At 42.3% G+C, this 22,179-nt stretch overlaps 1 protein-coding gene across 1 annotated transcript; it reads right to left on the bottom strand.

Annotated features, from left to right (window-relative positions):
- Positions 1-1,378: 1,378 nt before the first annotated feature.
- LOC134292559 (GPI-linked NAD(P)(+)--arginine ADP-ribosyltransferase 1-like) lies at positions 1,379-2,197 on the bottom strand. Its single transcript, XM_062957864.1, has one exon. The coding sequence runs from the start codon at positions 2,195-2,197 to the stop codon at positions 1,379-1,381; it is 819 nt and encodes a 272-aa protein (XP_062813934.1).
- Positions 2,198-22,179: the final 19,982 nt, after the last annotated feature.

The raw sequence follows: 22,179 nt of genomic DNA, 5'->3' as shown, positions 1-22,179 counted from the left end.
ATTTGGGTCTGATACCGCCCACTGTTTGCTAAACCCTGGTACTAGCGGGTTCTTCTGACCAGTTGTTGGTTAACTCCTTGACATAGCCTCAGAGTTCACCCCAGTTTAAGGCTCTTCCCATGACCTTGTAGCACCTTAATCTTCCTTCTTGTTTACAAGTTCCACTCAGTGCACTTTGCCCAGCTCATTTTATGTTTTTATTGCTGTGTTTTCATGTGTTTTATAATGATTGTGATTTTTAATGCCTTTTAAGTTTATTTGTGTGTTTTTGTAAAACCGTATACTGTATGCTGGTATTATATCTGTAAGCCGCCCCGAGTCCCTCTGGGGAGACCTTGGAGTCCTTGTGGACAACAAGTTAAACATGAGCCAATAATGTGATGCGGCTGCTAAAAAAGCCAATGGGATTCTGTCCTGCATCAATAGGGGAATAGCGTCTAGATCCAGGGAAGTTATGCTCCCCCTCTTTCTATTCTGCCTTGGTCAGACCACACCTGGAATCACACTGGGTCCAATTTTGGGCACCACAGTTGAAGGGAGATGATGACAAGCTGGAAAGCGTCCAGAGGAGGGAGACTAAAATGATGAAGGGTCTGGAGAACAAGCCCTATGAGGAGCGGCTTAAAGAACTGGGCATGTTTAGCCTGCAGAAGAGAAGGCTGAGAGGAGACATGAGAGCCATGTACAAATACGTGAAGGGAAGTCCTAGGGAGGAGGGAGGGAGCTTCCTTTCTGCTGCCCTGCAGACTAGGACATGGAACAATGGCTTCAAACTACAGGAAAGGAAGGAGATTCCACCTGAACATCAGGAAGAACTTCCTCACTGTGAGAAGGGCTGTTCGGCAGTGGAACTCTCTCCCCGGGGCCGTGGTGGAGGCTCCTTCTTTGGAGGCTTTTAAGCAGAGGCTGGATGGCCATCTGTCGGGGGTGCTTTGAATGCGATTTCCTGCTTCTTAGCAGGGGGTTGGACTAGATGGCCCATGAGGTCTCTTCCAACTCTACTATTCTATGATTCTATGATTCTATGGTGGTGGGGTACAAAAATAAAATAATAATAATAATAATAATAATAATAATAATAATAATTATTATTATTATTATTGGGGCATCAGCAGTGGCGTGTGGTGCAGCTAAGGTGCCAGGGCACCCCGAGGGTTGGTAGTGACGCCTGGTGCAGAAACCCATGGGCTGCCCCAGCAAAGTGGACAATGGCTCCAGATTCGGCATGATGCGCTGATTCTGGACCTGCTCCGGGGCACATTCAGACTGCCTGGTGTAGGTGAGACCTGAGGAAAGGCCCTTTGGCCACAGCTTCCTCTGAGTGGCTTGGGCTTCTTGACCTTTGTCACCTGTCCTCTGATGATCAAAAGCAGCTCCCTCAGCCACACTCCTTTTTATGTGGTATGACCACGTCTCTGGCGATGGCCAGATTACTGGGTGTGCTCACTTGGAGTTTAGGTGCTAGAAATAGAGCAGAGGCTGCTGGGTCCAAGTTGTCTGCCCAAATGGGAGTCTTACCCCTCTTAGATCCGCAGTTGAAGTTGCTGTGCTTGCCATCGCTTTCAAGTTCAATTTGAGTTTTGCCGGACACATTTGTGACATCTTTAACCTTGAACACCTCGTAAGGTGGGATCAAAATCTCTTGTTGCTCAGGAAAGTAGGAGAATTTAATGATATTGTTTCCAAGACAGGTTTTGATCCTGAAGAAAGTGTCCTCCCCAAATTTTTGTGCAGCTTGCTGGCTCAGGGATGAAGAAGTAAACTGTCCAAAACGGACACGTGCATTGATATCAGAGACAGTGAATCTTTTATCTCTTGTTCCGCGATACACATCGTAACAAGGTTCTTTGGAGCCCTTCAAGACCTGACTGGCTCTTGTCAGAAGAAAGTGGAAACTCTTGAAAGTGAAGCATTTTTCATAGTGTTCGCTGGAACGTCCACCTTCTCGTACAGCTGGGCCAAAATCCTCGTACAAACTGTTGTTGGCAGTATAAGCAATCAGTGCAATCCCATATTTGTCCTTGAAGTCATTTGGAAGCGATTTGAGAGAGCCTTCAATTTTGATCCAGCGGTTGGTTGCATTTTCCCAGGTGATATTATACCGCTCCTTAAATCCATCTGTAGTTAGATTCATCAACTTGTTCTCCATTTCAGATGGACACTTTTCGTACTGGTCATCATATGAATTTGGGGCCATGGTCAATGGAACGTCTGTGAGACGTAAAACCTGGTTGAAGGAAAAAGACTGCATGGGACAACAGCTCAAACAACCTGAGGATGAAAGAGGCGTAATATAGAGCCGAGCTTTAGCCCAGCAGGTTAATCCCCAAGCTGCAACAAATCTTTCCAACTGGAAGGTTGAGAGTTCGAAGCCCGGGTCAGGGTGAGCTCCTGACCTTTAGCCCAGCCTCTGCCTACCTAGCGGTTCGAAAACAAATGTGAGTAGATAAATAGGAAGTGTTTAAAAGTGGTGGAGGCATTTAGGCTCGGTGTTTCAACCAGAAAAAGGAGGAAGTTTATGAACAAAGAAAGCTCTTCGGCAGGGAGATGGAGGGACAGCACCCCCCCAGCCTCCAAAGATGCCGAAAGATGGGAAAGCCTAGATATACCTCTATCAGTTGTCTGTCTTGTCATTGCTATAATCAGCATTGAATGTTTGCTGCATATGTGTTGTGTGATCTGCCCTGAGTCCCCTTTGGGGTGAGAAGGGCAGAATAGAAATACTATAAATAAATAATAAATAATAGCAGACATATGGAGTCGGTTTGCAGCTGTTTGCTTTTCCAGGTCCCTTAAGGCCTCATTTGATGCCTAAAACAGAGAGACCTCCCTACTCCACGATAAGCTCTAAGGGAGTTGAATGGATGCAGTGGGTGATCTTCAGCAAAGGGAAGCATCCCAGCCCATTCTTGGATGGGACCCAGCATCCTCTCACAGCAAGTGGCCAAAGTGACCCCAGAGCTGCTAATTCCACCCAGGCCACCCTGAAACCATCCCTCCAGACGCCGCTATACAAGGTCCCTCGGTCTGGGGTGCAAACCAGGGAAGGTGGAAGAACCTGGAAGACAGGCGAGAGACAAGGCAGAACCAGAGGAAGCTGCGCTGCACAGGCATGGCTCCGTTCCCATGCCAATTGGCACAAGAAAGGACAGCCAGTGCGGTGGAGCGGTTGGAGAGCTGGACTTGTTGGAATTCAACGTCACACCGCCCAAGTCTATAGTCCTCAGAGGAGACAGATAGATGTAATACGAGAAAGGCTAGAGGGAAATAATAATAATAATAAGTTTATTTTTATATCCCGCCCCGAAGGGACTCGGAGCGGCTCACAGCAATAATAAAAACAGTAACAAGTTACACAATTATAAAATCAAACATCAATAAAACAATCATACAATCAATACATACATCACATATTAAAAACAAAGAGCTAAAAGCAGTTCTAGGCCGAAATAGAAGGGCTACATGGGGGGAGGTAGCTTCATAGCAAAAGTACTCAGCAAGGTACAAATAATTATGACCGGAGCAATCTCTTGTTAAATGGGCAGACGAATCAACCCCCAAGAATTAGTCGTCGAAGGCCCTCTGGAAGAGCCAGGTTTTAAGGCTTTTCCGGAAGGCAAGGAGGGTGGGGGCCTGTCTAATCTCCCTCGGGAGTGAGTTCCAGAGGCGGGAGGGGGGCCACAGCGGAGAAGGCCCTCTCTCTCTCTCTCTCTCTCGTCCCCACCAGCCGCGACTGCGAGGGTGGTGGGAGCGAGAGGAGGGCCTCCCCCGAAGAGCGAAGAGATCGTGCAGGTTCGTAGGGGGAGATGCGGTCTCTAAGGCAGGGGGGTCCCAAACCGTTTAGGGCTTTGTAGGTGATAACCTAATACTTTCCCTTTCATTCCTGAATGCCTATTGTCTGTTCCTCTCCTTCTTGTGTTTTCATCCCTGATTCAGTAATCATTGTAATTATAATAACAGCTCCCGTGAATGGCAGAGACCACAATTGACTCAAATACTATTCTGTGGCTGCTAATCTGACCTTTTGGCAACCTCAAACCAACCTCTCTGTATCTTTTACTTGCGTTTCCATTCCTGATTCAATAATCAATGTGATTATAATTGTAATAATAGGTCCTGTGAACGGTGGAGACTGATTGACTGAAATTGCAGCACTTTATTCTGTTATCTTGTGTTTACAACTTTTATAATGTGCACTTTACTTAGTCTATTATCATAACCTTGCTGTTTTTAATTCCATATTTTATTAAGTGTTTTTTTTATTTCTATAGGTTAATGTTTAAAATTTTATAATGTGTGTATGTTTTTTGTTTATTGATGTATTGTTATTGTTTTTATCTGGCATTATCTGTAAGCCTCCCCGAGTCCCCTTTAGGGGAGATGGAGGCGGGGTATAAATAAACGTAGTATTACTATTATTATTATTATTATTATTATTATTATTATTATTATTATTCACTCTCTCTATTCCTTCCACCCATCTTTCTTGATTATACAAAATGGAGTCCTCAGGATTGCATGGTCTGATGAACCAACCTGGGCACAGTACATTATTGGAGAACATGGAAATGCTGGACCGCTCTCACAACCACCATGTCAGTTGACACAGAGAAGCCATTGAAATCCACAAGAAGCAGGTGGGGAATCTCAACAGAAAAGAGGAAACCATGAAAATGAACAAAATCTGGCTACCGGGATTTAAAAACTCCAAAATCAGGACAGTAAATAAAAAAAAACAACACTCAAAAAGCAAGGTAATTCCAGACAAGAATCAATCAGGGCCAGCTAACACTTTCCAACAAAGGATTTCTCCAGGCAGGAACCAGCCAGGCCTTGAAACTGCAGGCCATTAAATGCTAATCAAGGTGGCAAATTGCAACATTCATATGTACCTCAAGCAGACAAGGGTTCTTTCTCCCACCCTGGACATTATTCCACAGATATATAAACCCCACTGGCCTCGTTTCCACAGACCTCACAACAATACAAAAATTGAATGACATTTAAAATGCTTACATTGTTAGTATTAGAATTAGCTGTGGATAGATCGGATAGCCTGTTGTATATGATAAATATTAGAAGAGACATGGATAAATAATAGACTATTTGGAAGAAACTAAAATAAAATAGAGATTTTTATGTGGGTGGGTAGGTATGGTTTTTAATTATCATAGCTTATCTTGAGCATAAGTTAAGCCAATTAAAATAGAAGCACATTATAACCTTTTGACAGATGGCTTGGCTTGAGGGGGGAGAAGTCAACTCTGTTTTCAATGTCTTTTATGCATTTGTATTTTAAAGGGTGGCAATACAGGGGTGGGGTCATGGTCTTCAAGGTTGTATCTTTTTGAAAAACAAATAAAATGTCTTTAAGATGAAAGGAAGGTTCATTTGGGCCCCATGTCCAATCATTGCTGCCACGGTTGCAGCCAGTCAGATGGATGGATGGACCACATCTCAGGGAAAGAAGGGCTGTGATGAACATGGAGCTGCACACACTCACCATAACAAGCCCTGGACCGGTGCCCTCAACGAGCCCCAACCATTCCATCAACTTGTGTGGATCCCTAGCAATAGACCCGCTTTTGGCAGCTGTATTCCCCACCAGGAGCAGGACTTTCATAAAGTGAATGTACCTTGCCCGGTTACTGAAACTAGGCTCTCAATCATACCTTGTACCCAGGACTGCCCCCACCCTTTGCGGTCTCTTCATACCTGATGATTTCCTCCAGTGTAGACTGCCGTCAAAGCCAGGACCAGAACTGTCAGTGGAGGCAGCATCTCAAAATAAAAAGGGAGAAGAAACTCATCAATTGGAGGACATAAAAAGATCCCAACATGGGGCCAAACCAAAGGTCCAGCTGAGCCTTCTCTGCTCAGTGATTCAACAGACTGGTTAGGACTAGATTTGATCTAGGCCAGGATGTTTCCTGAAAACCCTCAAAGAAGGAATCTCTACCAAACACCAAGGCCAATAGCCATGTATGGGGGACTCAAGAGGATATTTGAAAAAGTGTGAGTGATAGAGGGAAGGTTAGTTTCCCTAAAGTCTTCTCTTATTCCTGCAGCTTCAACATCAACGTACCTTACTAAGATTAATAACTGAGAAACACTGTGATACATTCCATCTTTCAACCTTTTTTGGATTACCTTGTCACTACAAATGTTTATTAGTTCATTCCATATTTGAGAATGAGTATATTGGGCATTTGTAGCTGCAGTTTCAAGATGACTTTTCATGTCAGTGACTCCTGATTTGGCAAAGGTTCTTCACAGGTAATAGGTCCTGTGAATGATGATGATGATGATGATGATGATGGCATTTAAAATGGGCCCTGACTGCATTTATTCTCCAGTGCAGATGCATTCAGAGAAGGATATGGAACTTGGGAAACTATAACTCCCAGGACCACATAGTATGGAGCATTCACTTCATAGTGTGAATGCACCAAGAGAAGGGTATGGACCTTGGGAAACTATAACTCCCAGGACTGCACAGCACGGAGACATGGCAGAATAACAATAACAATAATAATAATAGTAATCAAATGATCAAGTGTCACCAGCCAGAGGCCTATAAATATCTGGGCATATTACAGCTGGACAACATCAAGCATGAACATGTGAAAACTGTGGTCAGTAAAGAATACACACAAAGGGTCAGAAAAATTCTCAAAAGCAAGCTCAATGGAGGCAACACCATCAAGGCCATAAACACCTGGGCCACACCTGTCATAAGATATACTGCTGGCATCATAAACTGGACACAGATGGAACTTGACAATTTGGACAGAAAAACAAGAAAACTCATGACCATTCATCATTCCCTGCACCCTCGCAGTGATGTTGACCGGCTGTATCTGCCTAGAAGATCAGGGGGCAGAGGACTCTTGCAAGTAAAACAAGCAGTCAAAGAAGAAGAACATGCCCTGGCAGAATATGTAAAACAAAGTGAAGAACCTGCTTTGATTGAAGTCAAAAATCAGAAACTCCTCAAAGCACAGCAGACAAAAAAACAGTACAAGAAAACCGCACTACAAACTAGATCTGACAGCTGACAGGGACAAATACAAGATACTTCACTTCGGCAGAAAAAATGGAAATCAAAGATACAGAATGGGGGACGATGCCTGGCTAGACAGCAGTACGTGTGAAAAAGACCTTGGAGTCCTCGTGGACAACAAGTTAAACATGAGCCTATTATGTGATGCGGCAGCAAAAAAAGCCAATGGGATTCTGTCCTGCATCAATAGGGGAATAGCATCTAGATCCAGGGAAGTCATGCTATCCCTCTATTCTGCCTTGGCCAGACCACGTTACCTGGTGTCCAATTCTGGGCACCGCAGTTGAAGGGAGATGTTGACTCTAAGCTGGAAAGCGTCCAGAGGAGGGCGACTAAAATGATTAAGGGTCTGGAGAACAAGAATCCCTATGAGGAGCGGCTTAAAGAACTGGGCATGTTTAGCCTGCAGAAGAGAAGGCTGAGAGGAGACATGAGAGCCATGTACAAATACGTGAAGGGAAGTCATAGGGAGGAGGGAGGGAGCTTGTTTTCTGCTGCCCTGCAGACTAGGACACAATGGAGCAATGGCTTCAAACTACAGAAAAGAAAGGAGATTCCACCTGAACATCAGGAAGAACTTCCTCACTGTGAGAAGGGCTGTTCAGCAGTGGAACTCTCTGCCGTGGAGTGTGGTGGAGGCTCCTTCTTTGGAGGCTTTGAAGCAGAGGCTGGATGGCCATCTGTCGGGGGTGCTTTGAATGTGATTTCCTGCTTCTTGGCAGAATGGGGTTGGACTGGATGGCCCATGAGGTCTCTTCCAGCTCTATGATTTTATGATTCTATGATTCTCAATGAAACCAGAAATTTATTTATTAGGTATGTTTGATTTTGAGCTCTTTAAGGACTCCAACAAGGATAAATTGTTCACTTTTTTTTTTTTTTGCTACGGCAGGTAGAATGTCCTTTGCAAAATTCTGGAAACAAGAATTAATCCCATCAAAGACACAATGGTTAGACAAAATCTTGGAAATAAAGAATATGGATAAACTGACTTTTTTTTTTTAACTAAAACAGTAATGGAAAAGGAATAAAAATGACAGAGTGGTCAAATTTTGAAGATGGTATAAACAAGAGTAAATAAACATTTTTAAGGTAACAGAAGTACTAAAAAGGGAGGAAAAGACTATCGAGATTAATAGAGTTACGGGCTTATACCCACACCATATACTAAGGGCAAAAGGAGGAAGAACAGAAGTCAACAAGAAATATATATATGAGAAAAAGAATATATATAAGAATAAGAATAGAACAGAAAAATAGAAAAGGAACAGACCTCTGGAAGATACCAGGAAGTCAAAACAACCAATCATTTCTCTATGTAACATCGTTTCTCTATCCTGATAATTTTAACCTTTGTTTATATCTCCATTTCTTCTTCGCCTATGCGCCCCCCCCCTCTCTCTCTCTCTATATATATATTCTTCTATATACTGCAATTAAGTAACTATAACAATAATAACGAAATTTTAATTATTTTTTCCAGAATATACACAATTTAGCATAGGTAAATTAGTAAAATAGTAAAATAGATACTATAACTTGCAGTCTTAAATCTGTTCTATTTATGTCCTTTTTTCATATCTATGTCTTTCTTTTTCTTTTTTCTTTTTTCCTTTTTTCTTTATATATATATATATAGTATTTTTTTTTAAAAAAAAATCTTTGTTTTTCTCTGGACTTTGTTTAGCTTTTTGTGCTTCCCCCCCCTTTCTTCTACTCCCCCCTCCCCTATCTTTTCATCCACCTTTCCTATCAGTTTTAGTTGGTCTAAAACTATTTAGTTGCTTGTGATTTCCTCCTTTTTTCATCATTTTAAAATGTATTTGTTATGCAATGCTTTTGACACGAAATAAATAAATAAAATCAAAAAAATTGTTCTCACACTTTCACTGTACACAAGCCCTATGAGGAGCAGCTTAAAGAGCTGGGTACTTAACAATATCTGAAACTCTAATAAAATATTATTTTTTAAAAAAGAAGGCCTTGTCTCAGTGCTCCCCACCAACCGCATCTGCAAAGATGGAGCACTGTATAGTGGCGCTGGGAGAGGTGGCCGCAGAAGCCAACCCGTGGCCAGAGGAAGCTGACCGCTGACTCCTGAGGAGCTCAAGAGCTGGACTGTCACTACTGTCTGTTCCCGTCTCCCTATGACTGCCAGGTTATTTATTTATTTGCGACATTTATATCCCGCCCTTCTTTCTCACCCCAAAGGGGACTCAGGGCGGTTTACAAGTATATATACATACAATATATTATATTATACAACTATATCGCAATATTATTAGTAATATTGCATGTAATATAAATATACAATTATAATAGTGAATTATAATTATTATTACATTGTGTTACATCATAATATTATTATTAATAGACTTATTGCCAAGAGCAAAGGGCCAAAACCAAAGAGCAAGGCACACAAAGCATCACAGAGCGGACCCTGGTGATGTTTGAAGGGGATGCACAAAGAGAAGTCCCTGATGATGCTACCGTGTTTCCCCGAAAATAAGACAGTGCCTTATATTAATTTTTGCTCCCAAAGATGCTCTAGGTCTTATTTTCAGGGGATGCCTTATTTTTCCATGAAGAAGAATTCACATTTATTGTTGAACAAAAAAATGAACATTTATTATATACTGTACGGTAGTTGTCATCACAAACCAGACAAACGGTGAATCCTATCAAGAATTTCTTGTTACTACAGTAGAGTCTCACTTATCCAAGCTAAACGGGCCGGCAGAAGCTTGGATAAGCGAATAACTTGGATGATAAGGAGGGATTAAGGAAAAGCCTATTAAACATCAAATTAGGTTATGATTTTATAAATTAAGCACCAAAACTTCATGTTATACAACAAATTTGACAGAAAAAGTAGTTCAATACGCAATCATGTTATGTTGTAATTACTGTATTTACGAATTTAGCACCAAAATATCACGATATATTGAGAACATTGACTACAAAAATGGCTTGGATTATCCAGAGGCTTGGATAAGTGAGGCTTGGATTAGTGAGACTCTACTGTACCATTATTTCCATGTATGACACTCTATGGTACGTACATGTACCGATCCCGCATGCTCTGGTGTTCTGTTTGGCGGGCATGCTTCCAAACAAAAACTTTGCTAGGTCTTACTTTCAGGGGAGGCCTTATATTTAGCAATTCAGCAAAACATCTACTAGCTCTTATTTTCTGGGGATGTCTTATTTTCGGGGAAACAGGGTATGAAGCACAAGGCACAGCTGCAGTTGCTCAGAGGAAGCTGCAGAAGCTAAAGCACCCTGTATCACAACAAATCTCTCGCGTTCACGCACACCAAGGTGACCGTCTCACCCTCCAATTCCTTAGCTCTTCCTGGTGACTGGATCACGGCAGAAAAAAGAGGAGAGCAACGACGGGAAGACAAGAGCACCTGTCATAAGGGGCAACGAAGCACGCTTTTGATCACTCACTTTTTCCAGCTAAAGAGTTCTTAGCCAGACTTTGCTTTCCTTCTACGCCATCCCACAATCTTCAGCTCCTTCTTTCTCCTTCTTCTTCTTCTTTTCTCTCTTCCTCTCTCTGGAGCTGCTTTTATAGCTCCGTCTTGTCAAAACCCATTCTCCACAGGAAACCTTAGTTATCTCAAATAGTTAAAAGATTAATGTGAATTATTGCTGCTATAAACCCATTTACAACGGAAGGCTCCAATACCATGGGCCCAATGGTTGGATTATATAACTAGTCGTTTGTAACACTATTTTAGTTCCTGAGTTATAAAAGTCATTTCCTAATTAGTTCTGTCATCAAAGCATGTGAAAGGTTTATTAAACTGCAAAAACGCCGTTTTTGTGGGACATTCTGCAGCACATTTGGCCAGAATTCTTCAATGAATATCTCCTAGCGTCTCAACCAATTCAACATACAAAAATGAAGTTTCTGGAGTATAACAATGACATTAAAAGTAAGGACAGCACAATTAAACAGGAAATAACACTTTCAAACATGGAACAGTTTTTTCCCCTAAATTTTGTTACATAGTGTTATGGAATAAGTCCAAGACCAGGAATATTGAAAGATTTCTCCTGAACTCCCACCTGAAAACCAGCTGTTTATTATTTTATTTATGTATTTATTACAACATTTATATCTCGCCCTTCTCACCCGAGAGGGGACTCAGGGCGGCTTACAATAAACACACATATAAAAATTATACAGTACACATAAATCAGATTAAAAATTATTAATTTACATCCACATTCATAAAAACATTCTAAAATACAAATGGACATGTTCAAGTTCAAAAGACTTGGTCTGTCAATTGGGTTGTTGTTATCAGGCTCACCATTGCTAGCCCTCATCAATTGAAATCAGGTGGGTTTTTTTATGGATAAGAGCTCTTTCTTGTTGTTTAAGGGACAGAGAAGAGCTGACATCATAGAACGCCGTCTGGCCTCTGGTATCTCACTTCTGTGAATCCAAAACTAACCATATACTGGATCTAATTGTAGATCAAGGACCAGCGCTGGGGGCACCAATTCATTTTCCGCTCTAATCTACAAGTCCCTCTTGCTGTGTAGATTTTTACCTGACCTTCTGATGTGAGGACAGTCAGTTTTTCATTTTCCTGGAATTGATGCTTGTTAATTTATGGCCAAATAAACCCATTGATAGTTTTCTTGTAATGGTGACTCTGATAAGAAACAGGAGGCAAATGGTGTGAGGATAATTATTTTACAGCCCAGCAATTGCACTGGTGGCTCAGGTGCTGAGTCCACTCACACCAGGGCCTTATCTCTGGTGCCAGCTACTTGTTGGCTTCTACGAAAGAGAAACTATGATAATCTTGATCCAAGGACCAGTTTTAATCAAGCTGAAGGTTCATATACACTTGTTCTTTCTGACAGGTCTTAGGAACAAAACTGGGACATTATATACTCTTCTGCACACCCAAGCCCTTCAAGAGCCCTCCAAAGGAGCCCCTGTCCAAACAACCCTCAAGGATCATCCACCCTGAAAATGTTGAGGAACATTGGAATCAGAGGTGGTTCAACTGCCAGGCACTTGCTTGTGGTGCCATTCTGTTGGGGGCGCAGTTGAGGTGCTCCTGGGTGGAACCGAAGCCGATTGGGCCCAGAGACCGAAGCCGAGAGTAGGCAGGGGGTGCGCACACATGCATGCGCACCTGGGAACGCACCCCCCGACTCCTCTCGGCTTTGGTCTCTGGGCCCGCTTGGCTTTGGGGCCAGGCCCACATCTATGGCAGGCATCGTCAGAGGTTGTGAGGTCTTTTGGAAGCTAGGTAAGTGGGGTCTATATATCTGTGGAAAGTCCAGGGTGGGAGAAATTGCTCTTGTCTGTTTGAGGCTAGTGTGAATGTTGCAATTGGCCATCTTGATTCTTGGAATGCAGCTGGCAGTGGAACGACCTCACAGACAATATGGCAGTGCCATTCTTGTACGATCTGGTGTAGCAATCTCTGCAACTTCCCTCACAGAAGTGAACAACATTGAAATCTTATCTGTGGAACTTGATAGTTGCACCGTATCATCACTCTATAAACCACCTGGGGCTGATTTCTATTTTACACCCCCAACCAGTTGCCACAATCATGAAGCCCATTTTGTTGTGGGAGATTTCAACAGCCACAGCTGTGTCTGGGGCTATGACGAAGACGATAGAAATGGCGAAGCAGTTCTAACGTGGGCCGACAATAGTAGAATGAGCCTCCTTCATGACAGTAAATTACCACCATCATCTAATAGCGGCCGATGGAAGCGTGGTTATAACCCTGATCTGATTTTTGTAAAGGAAAGCATAAGCCACCAATGCACCAAAAGGGTATTAAACCCAATACCTAACACACAACACAGACCAATATGCTGCGTAGCATATGCAGCTGTAAGACCGAAAAGTGTCCCATTCCGCAGAAGATATAACTTCAATAAAGCTAACTGGACAAAGTTTACAGAGACCTTGGAAGCTGCTATTTCTGATATAGAACCTTCTATAGAAAATTATGACCTGTTTGTAGAAGCTGTGAAAAGATTCTCAAGGCTCTCAATCCCTAGAGGCTGTCGCACAAGCTACCTACCAGGCCTAAACGAAGAATCACTAAATCAGCTACAAGAATACCTCAGATTATTTCAAGAGAACCCATACAGTGATGGGACGATAGCAGCAGGCCAAAAACTATCTACAGCCTTAGCTAATGCTAAGAAAGACCGTTGGATAGAGCTGCTTGAGAACCTGGACATGTCCAAGAGTAGCCGAAAAGCCTGGCAATTGCTGAGACGCCTGGATAGCGACCCTCTGGTCAACCCTGGACACGCGAACGTGACACCAGACCAGATAGCTCACCAGCTAATTCAGAATGGGAAAACCAACCGCAGCAGAATAAAGATGAAAATCAACACGGTGCCAGAACTTGAAACCCACCAGTTGTCTTCTCCTCTAAACCTGAAAGAACTCAGAGAAGCCATCAAGCGATGTAAGACTGGTAAAGCACCTGGCCTAGATGACCTGATGATGGAGCAAATCAAACACTTGGGCCCCAAAGCTGAAAACTGGCTTTTGAAATTTTACAATCAATGCCTGGCACACAAACAGATTCCCAGAGCATGGAGGAAAACTAAGATCATTGCCATCTTAAAACCTGGTAAAGATGCCTCCAATGCCAGGAACTACCGACCAATCTCCCTCTTATGTCATCTACATAAAGTCTATGAGAAGATGTTATTAAATCGACTAGGACCTGTTATCGAACCCAAGCTTATTGCACAACAAGCAGGTTTCAGACCAGGGAAAAACTGTACAGGCCAAATTCTTCATCTGACTGAGCATATCGAGGAAGGCTATGAGAAAGGCTGCATCACGGGAACTGTCTTTGTGGACCTTACGGCAGCCTATGACACGGTGCAACATAGAAAAATGCTGCATAAAGTCTACCATATTAAGGCAAGAATGAAGGGGTAGGAGGAAATGACCATATAAGGAGGTACGAGCAGGCCAGGTACACAGCCGATGGGTTATCACATGATTTCCCCGAAATCATGTGTTTTGAGAGAAACGAAAGTAATGAAATGTAATACTGCACCACAAATATGCACCAATGGTTTGATATGTGGGCGGTCGTAAACCGAACCCATTGAATTGTATAAATAGACACTTGACCCTGTCAGCGGGGTTCTCCCTTTTCAGCACCTAGTTGTGCGTGGGATGAACCTCTGCAGCTGCATGAACTTTAGTAAACTGCTTTCTTTGGAAAAAACTCCAGTTGTCTGTCTCCTACTTCCACTGCGTCCGCACAGACACATGAGAAGCCGAGAAGAAGGGAAGTCTGGCTTCCGCTACATTTTCTGGTGACCCCGACGTGATCCCACAATAAGACGGGCCAAGAGGTCGGAGACGGATCCCGTTGGCGGGACGGTCCCAACTCGGCGGTGGGGGCCGGAGGCAACTACCGTGAGACGAGAAGGGGCCCCTGAATATTGCAAGACCGGCTGCGGTACTTGCCTCTGATGCCAACGCCGGCCGACGGTGGGAGCCGCAACGACAGCGAGGTTCCAAAGAAACCAGACAGGAGGAAAAGGATCCAGGGAAAAGTCCAGGGGCGAAGGTTGGTCCGACATCTACAGAAATCTGGCAAGTATAGTGGTCAAGTAAGACACTAGGGAACACCGGCGCCGGGAGGGACACACAAAGGTTCCCAGGGAGGTATAAAGGGGTTCTGTCTTGTGATTCCTGACGCATACCGTTGAGTGTCCGGGTGCCCAGGCCAAGGCAGTCCCCTCTATTAGGAAGGATGGGAGGCAGTGGGTTCAAATCCACCACCCCATTACAGTGTATGTTAGACAATTTCGGCTCAGTTGCAAGTAGAGCCATAGAAGGAATTCCCCAGAGAACAAGACTTGTGAGGGTGCCCCAAGACCAAATCGTGCAGGGCTCATGAGGATGAAATCCATCCAAGACTGAGTCGCAACTCCCGGGGAAAGGAAGAAAAAAAAATGAAAAGAGGGAAGGTGGCATACCCTTTTGAAAAAAAAACTGTTTGATTTCTTTGTCATGTGTGGGGAATAATGAGTTTCAAGTTCTGCATGTTTCGTGGTAATATTGAAGTGAAAATGAAAAAATGAGTCTATAGATTTATACAAAAAATGTTGAGCACAAATATCTAGATATGTTTTATTACGGTTGAAAAAATCTGATTCAAAGATTTGTGTTGTTAGTTTACTTTTGCTGACAAGCTGCAGAGAGGCCAGAAAAAGGGAGGGAGGCTGTTGGGGTTGTGTTGAGGTTCAGAAACTGTCTTTCAAAAGAGAGCCTTTGATGAGGACCTTGTGTGTGCAAGAAAACTGGAATTATTTTGAGTTACTTGGCATAAATGGAAACTAAGCATATAATTTCTATGAGAAATGTTTAAAAGGTTAAATTGTGTTTCAAAAGAGTTTTCCTTGTTATTTCTGAGAAACAAAGGCTGTTTTCTTAAAAAGTTTTCTTTGCATCTGGGCCTCATGCCAAAAAAGATAGTGGGAAAATCTTGGCAGACAGTCCAAGGTAAAAACGATAAGTTATGAACTTGTTAACTGTGTCTTAAAAAAAAAAAAAACCTGATCCAAGTTTGTTAGAATGTTTCTTCCCTGTCATTTTTGTTAAACTCAGGTGAAATGCCCAGAGAAAGATAATGGAATTCCAGTGGACAGCCAAGGTCAACGAAAGCCGCTGTGAACTAGTGGAGTTTTAAAAATGTAATGTGAATTTAATATGAGAAAAAAAGAAAGAAAAATGATGATAAATGAGTGATGATGTAAATGTATAACAAAAACAAAAAGTAGAGTAACATGTATCCATATATACAACCGCAGAAGAAGAAAAAAAAATACAGACAGGTATAACAATTTGCACTGTAGTGTCGCTAAACTAATGGATGATCACAGATTTGCTATACCATTGTTGTACCTTAACTTATCCTTGTCCCCCTTGCCCCTCGCCCGTGAACCCGACCCCCTAGACCTCCGATACCCCTCAGTAAGTATCGCGTAACTAACCGTCAACTACCCCTGTATCTTCTTTCGCTAAATCCCCTTTATGGCTGTCATCAAATCTACCTTTGTCTTCTTTTCCAAATACCCAAGTGCCAGCCTCCATTTATTTGCAAACTCCTCGTTATTTCCTCCTCTGTTGCTATTTGTCAGCTTGGCCATTTGGATATATCCCCCCAGTTTGTCTCTCCAGTCTCTAATACTTAGCTCTTCTTCCCCCTTCCATGTTTTTGCGATTATTAGTCTTGCCGCAACAAAACAATAGTGGCAAATTTCTTCATCTCCTGCGCTAATACGCCTTCTAAATAAACCTAATAAGCATGTCTCGGGGTTCTTCTTGACCTTATTGGTAATCATATTATTTGTTTCTTTCACCACTTTTATCCAGAATTCTTGAACTATATTACAGGTCCACCATATGTGGAAAAATGTTCCTTTTACTTTCTTGCATCTCCAACAGGCCCCTCTTTCTGTTTTCTCTATTTTCGCCAGAAGCTCTGGAGTTATGTATGTTCTATAGAACATTTTAAACATATTCTCTCTAATTGAGCCGGCCAGAGAGAATTTAAACCCCTTTTTCCAGAGATATTCCCATTCTTCAACACGGAACACGGAATGGACGAAGGACTGGGGGAAATCCAACCCCAAATAGGGAAACAAGTTGTCCAGGAACACCTGGCCACTCTAAACGAATTCAAGTCCCCAGGGCCAGATCAGCTACACCCAAGAGTACTGAAGGAACTAGCGGAAGTTATTTCAGAACCACTGGCAATTATCTTCGAGAGTTCTTGGAGAACGGGAGAAGTCCCAGCAGATTGGAGGAGGGCGAATGTGGTCCCTATCTTCAAGAAGGGAAAAAAGAACGACCCAAACAATTACCGTCCGGTCAGCCTCACATCAATACCAGGCAAAATTCTGGAAAAGATCATTAAGGAAGTGGTCTGCGAACACTTAGAAACAAATGCGGTCATTGCTAATAGTCAACACGGATTTACCAAAAACAAGTCATGCCAGACTAATCTGATCTCTTTTTTCGATAGAGTTACGAGTTGGGTCGATACAGGGAATGCTGTGGATGTAGTGTACCTGGATTTCAGTAAGGCCTTCGACAAAGTCCCCCACGACCTTCTGGCAAACAAACTAGTAAAATGTGGGCTAGACAAAACTACGGTTAGGTGGATCTGTAATTGGCTAAGCGAACGAACCCAAAGGGTGCTCACCAATGAGTCGTCTTCATCATGGAAAGAAGTGACAAGTGGAGTGCCGCAGGGTTCCATCCTGGGCCCGGTTCTGTTCAACATCTTTATTAACGACTTAGACGAAGGGTTAGAAGGCACGATCATCAAGTTTGCAGACGACACAAAACTGGGAGGGAGAGCCAACACTCCAGAAGACAGGAGCAGAATTCAAAACGATCTTGACAGACTAGAGAGATGGGCCAAAACTAACAAAATGAAGTTCAACAGGGACAAATGCAAGATACTTCACTTCGGCAGAAAAAATGGAAATCAAAGATACAGAATGGGGGACGCCTGGCTTGACAGCAGTGTGTGCGAAAAAGACCTTGGAGTCCTCGTGGACAACAAGTTAAACATGAGCCAACAATGTGATGCGGCTGCTAAAAAAGCCAATGGGATTCTGGCCTGCATCAATAGGGGAATAACGTCTAGATCCAGGGAAGTCATGCTCCCCCTCTATTCTGCCTTGGTCAGACCACACCTGGAATCACACTGCGTCCAATTCTGGGCACCGCAGATGAAGGGAGATGTTGACAAGCTGGAAAGCGTCCAGAGGAGGGCGACTAAAATGATTAAGGGTCTGGAGAACAAGCCCTATGAGGAGCGGCTTAAAGAGCTGGGCATGTTTAGCCTGCAGAAGAGAAGGCTGAGAGGAGACATGATAGCCATGTACAAATATGTGAAGGGAAGTCATAGGGAGGAGGGAGCAAGCTTGTTTTCTGCTGCCCTGCAGACTAGGACACGGAACAATGGCTTCAAACTACAGGAAAGGAGATTCCACCTGAACATCAGGAAGAACTTCCTCACTGTGAGAGCTGTTCGACAGTGGAACTCTCTCCCCGGGGCCGTGGTGGAGGCTCCTTCCTTGGAGGCTTTGAAGCAGAGGCTGGATGGCCATCTGTCGGGGGTGCTTTGAATGCGATTTCCTGCTTCTTAGCAGGGGGTTGGACTAGATGGCCCATGTGGTCTCTTCCAACTCTACTATTCTATGATTCTATGATTCTATGATTCTTCCAGGTCTATGTTTCTACCAAAGTCTCTGGCCCAAGAGATCATAACGATGTTTATTTGGTTGTCTGCAAGGTTGTAGTCTAAAATAAATTTATAAAGCCTTGAGAGTAAGCCTTTGTTGCCTCTGTCAAAGATACATTCTAACTCAGATTTTTTGGATGCAAATCCCACCGCCGCATCCTTTCTAAATCTATCATGCAGTTGGTAAAAGCTGAACCAGTCTTTTAACCCTAATTCTTCTCTGCCCTTAAGTGCCCATTGCCCTCTTTCTTTAACTAAATATTCCTCATACGTTCCAACTTCATTACATGTAGCTGGTCTCAAGACTGCTTCGAGTGGGCGCAGCCACAGAGGGGTTTTGGGCTCTATCCCCTTCTTGTATCTTTTCCACGTTGTTAAGAGACTGGATCTTATAATATGCCTATTAAATTCTTTATTCACCTTGTCCTTTTCATCCCATAGATAAGCATGCCAGCCATATCTTAAATTGTGTCCCTCTAATTTAAGTAATTTTTTGTTGTCCAATTTAATCCAGTCCTTTAGCCAGCTAAAGTTAGCAGCTTCATAGTAGTATCTGAGATCTGGGAGTGCCAGGCCCCCTCTGTCCTTCACGTCAATAAGATTCCTATAGGCAATTCTAGCTTTTTTCCCATTCCAAATGAATTTAACCAGATCTTTCTTCCAGTTTTCAAACACCTTTACCCCCTTGATAATTGGTAAATTTTGAAACATAAACAGCATTTTGGGAAGCACCATCATTTTAATCACAGCAATCCTCCCTAGCCAGGTAAGTTGGAGTCTTTGCCAGTTTTCAAGGTCCCCTTTTATCTCCTTCCACGTTTTGTCATAGTTATTTTGATAGAGTTTACTGTTTTTGTTAGTTAACCATAGTCCAAGATATTTTACTCTTGGCACTACCTTGCAGTTAGACAATTTCTCTAGGTCAGCCGTATCACAATTGGATACATTTTTGGTTAGAAAACCCGATTTCTCCTTATTGATTTGGAAGCCCGACACCATGCTAAATTTGTTAATAACCTCAAATAATGTGCATGTACTTTTTAATGGTTCCCTTAAGAAGCAGACCAAGTCGTCTGCAAAAGCCTTCACTTTAAATTCGTATCCTTTTACCCTGACTCCTTTGATTTCGCTGGTCTCTCTAATTCTGATGTTCAAAATTTCTAATATCCAAATAAACAGTAGCGGCGACAGGGGACACCCTTGTTGAGTCCCTTTTTGAATTTCTATGTAATTTGTCATTTCGTCGTTTATTTTTAGCTTGGCCCTTTGTCTAGAGTAAATGGCTCCTATGGCCCTTCTAAAATGTTGTCCCACTCCAAAGAGCTCCAACACTTTCAACATATATTCCCACCGCACGTTGTCGAACGCTTTCTCTGCATCTAAAAACAATAGTGCAATCTCTCTGCTTGGGTCTTGTTCGGCATATTCTATTATATTTAGCACAGTTCTTACATTTTGGCTCAGATGTCTGCCTGGAAGAAAGCCTGCTTGATCCCCGTGTATTATTTTTACTAAGATTTGTTTCAACCTGTTTGCTAAGATTACGGCAAATAACTTATAATCGTTATTGAGTAATGAGATAGGTCTATAGTTCTTCACTTGTTCCATATCTCTGTCCTGTTTGGGTATCAGAACTATTGTGGCTTCCTCCCAGGACTCTGGCATCTCTCCTGTTTGGAGCACTTGATTCATAGTTGAGAGCAGTAACGGGCCTAACTCTTCTTTATACAACTTGTAGAACAGAGCTGAGAAACCATCCGGACCTGGGGTTTTATTTAGCTTGGCCTTGTCAATGGCAGAGTTCAGTTCTTCCTATGTAATTTGTCTATCCAAGTCTGATTTCATGCTTTCAGAAAGTTTGGGAACCTTCATATCTGCTAAGTACTGATCTATTTTTTTTGTATCTACCTGCGTGTTTTTATAGAGGTTTCTATAATAGACTTCAAAGATTTTTTGAATCTTTCTTATATTTGAAATAGTCTCCCCTTTGTTTCTTATCCTGGCAATTAGTGGTCTCTTCCTATGATCTTTCACCTGCCACGCTAAGAGCCTACCGGGTTTATTCGCATTTTCAAAAAAATTATGTCTCTTGTACATAATTTTTCTTTCTAATTCATTTGTTAAAAATAATTCATATTGCTGTTGGGCTTTTGCTAGTTTTTGCTGTACTTTTTTCCTATCCACCTTGGACTTTTCTAATTCTTTCTCCTTATCTCTGATTTTGGTAAGCAGCTGTACTTGTATATTGTTTTTTCTTTTACACCAGTTGGCATGTTGTTGGATTAGTAAACCTCTTATTACGGCTTTTCCTGCATCCCAGACTGTCTTTACCGCTATGCCCTCCTTGCCATTCTCTTTAATGTAATTTTGTATTCCTAGCCTGATCTTTTCCTTAATTTTTTGGTCTTTTAATATGTAGTCATTTAATCTCCAAGGCTTCCTTTCCCAAAAACCCCCTTTTAACTGTAGCAACATCGGATTGTGGTCTGCAAATACTCTAGGGAGAAATTCCACCTTCTCTGTTTTGGTTACCAACTCCTTGGTTGCAAAGATGTAATCTATTCTGGATGACGATCCATGTCTATGGGAATAGTATGAATATTCCCTTCTGTCTAATTTTTGTATCCTCCATAGATCATATAAATCCCAGTGTTTTAGGTCTCTTTGTAGGATGCCCGGAAGTCTTCCTTCTTTAGAGTCCTTTTTTCTTTTGTTATTTCTGTCTATTTTTGTGTCCATTACCCCATTGAAATCCCCTAACCACAGCATTTCTTTCTCCCCTACTTCAGCTAGGATGTTAGATAGTTTTTTATAAAATGTTTTTTGATTTGTATTGGGTGCATAGATCCCTACTAATAGAATATGTTTATACTGAAACCTCACTTTGACAATTAATATTCTTCCTTCTTGATCCTCATATATTTTCTCTGGGTTTAGTTCCCTATTTATATAGAACAGCACCCCATTGGTTTTCTTAACATTGCATGTAGTAAATAACTGACCTAATTTATCTTGGACTAACAGATGTTTGTCTCTGGATACAAAGTGGGATTCCTGAATACAAGTTATATCTACCTTATTTTTATATAAGAAGTGAAAAACCCGTTTCCTTTTTATGCAATTATTCAGCCCATTCACATTCATGGAGATGATTTTTAACCCCTGTGCTTTCATTTTTGTTTACCTCCTCCCTCCCCCTCCCCCTCTCCCCAGAAGACGAAGAGGAAAAAAAAAAGAAAAAAAAACTCTCCCCGATCTTCGCTACTGTTTACTATGTACCCCCGAAATCTTAGACTGTCTCTAAACCCAGCTCTTCTTCTTCTCCTTCTTCTTCAACTTCTTCTTCATCTACACCATCTGTCCCTATCGGGTGACTCTGTATTTCCCCCTCAGCTTGTTGGCTCTGTAGTGCCGCCGTGGCCTCCTGATCCTTTGGTGGCCTTCTTTTTTGCGGGCGCGTCTCCTCTTGGTCCATGTCTTCCTCGAAGTCCCTGTTATATTTTCGTAGAAATTGTTCTGCCTTCGGTACGTCCAGAATGATATGTCTTTTAGATTTATAATGGAACGATAAACCTTGGGGAAACTGCCATCTAAAGACCACCCCTTTTTTCTTCAATTTTGTCGTTAAAAATGTAAATTCTTTTCTTTTCCTTAATAGCCTCGTTGGGATCTCCTTGAGAAACAGGATTTTACGTCCCTCCACCATAACTGGAGCTTCATATTGCTGGTTTATAAGTTCTTTGAAGGATTTGGAGATGAGCTGGAGGATGCAGTCTCTAGGCACTTTTTTGATTCTTGCATACGCCGCATTGACTCTGTATGCTG

Source organism: Anolis carolinensis, chromosome 6 (genome assembly GCF_035594765.1).
Source record: "Anolis carolinensis isolate JA03-04 chromosome 6, rAnoCar3.1.pri, whole genome shotgun sequence".
Classification (NCBI taxonomy): domain Eukaryota; kingdom Metazoa; phylum Chordata; class Lepidosauria; order Squamata; family Dactyloidae; genus Anolis; species Anolis carolinensis.
The sequence above is the reverse complement of the archived record's forward strand: the minus strand, read 5'-3'. Positions and strand labels throughout refer to the sequence as shown.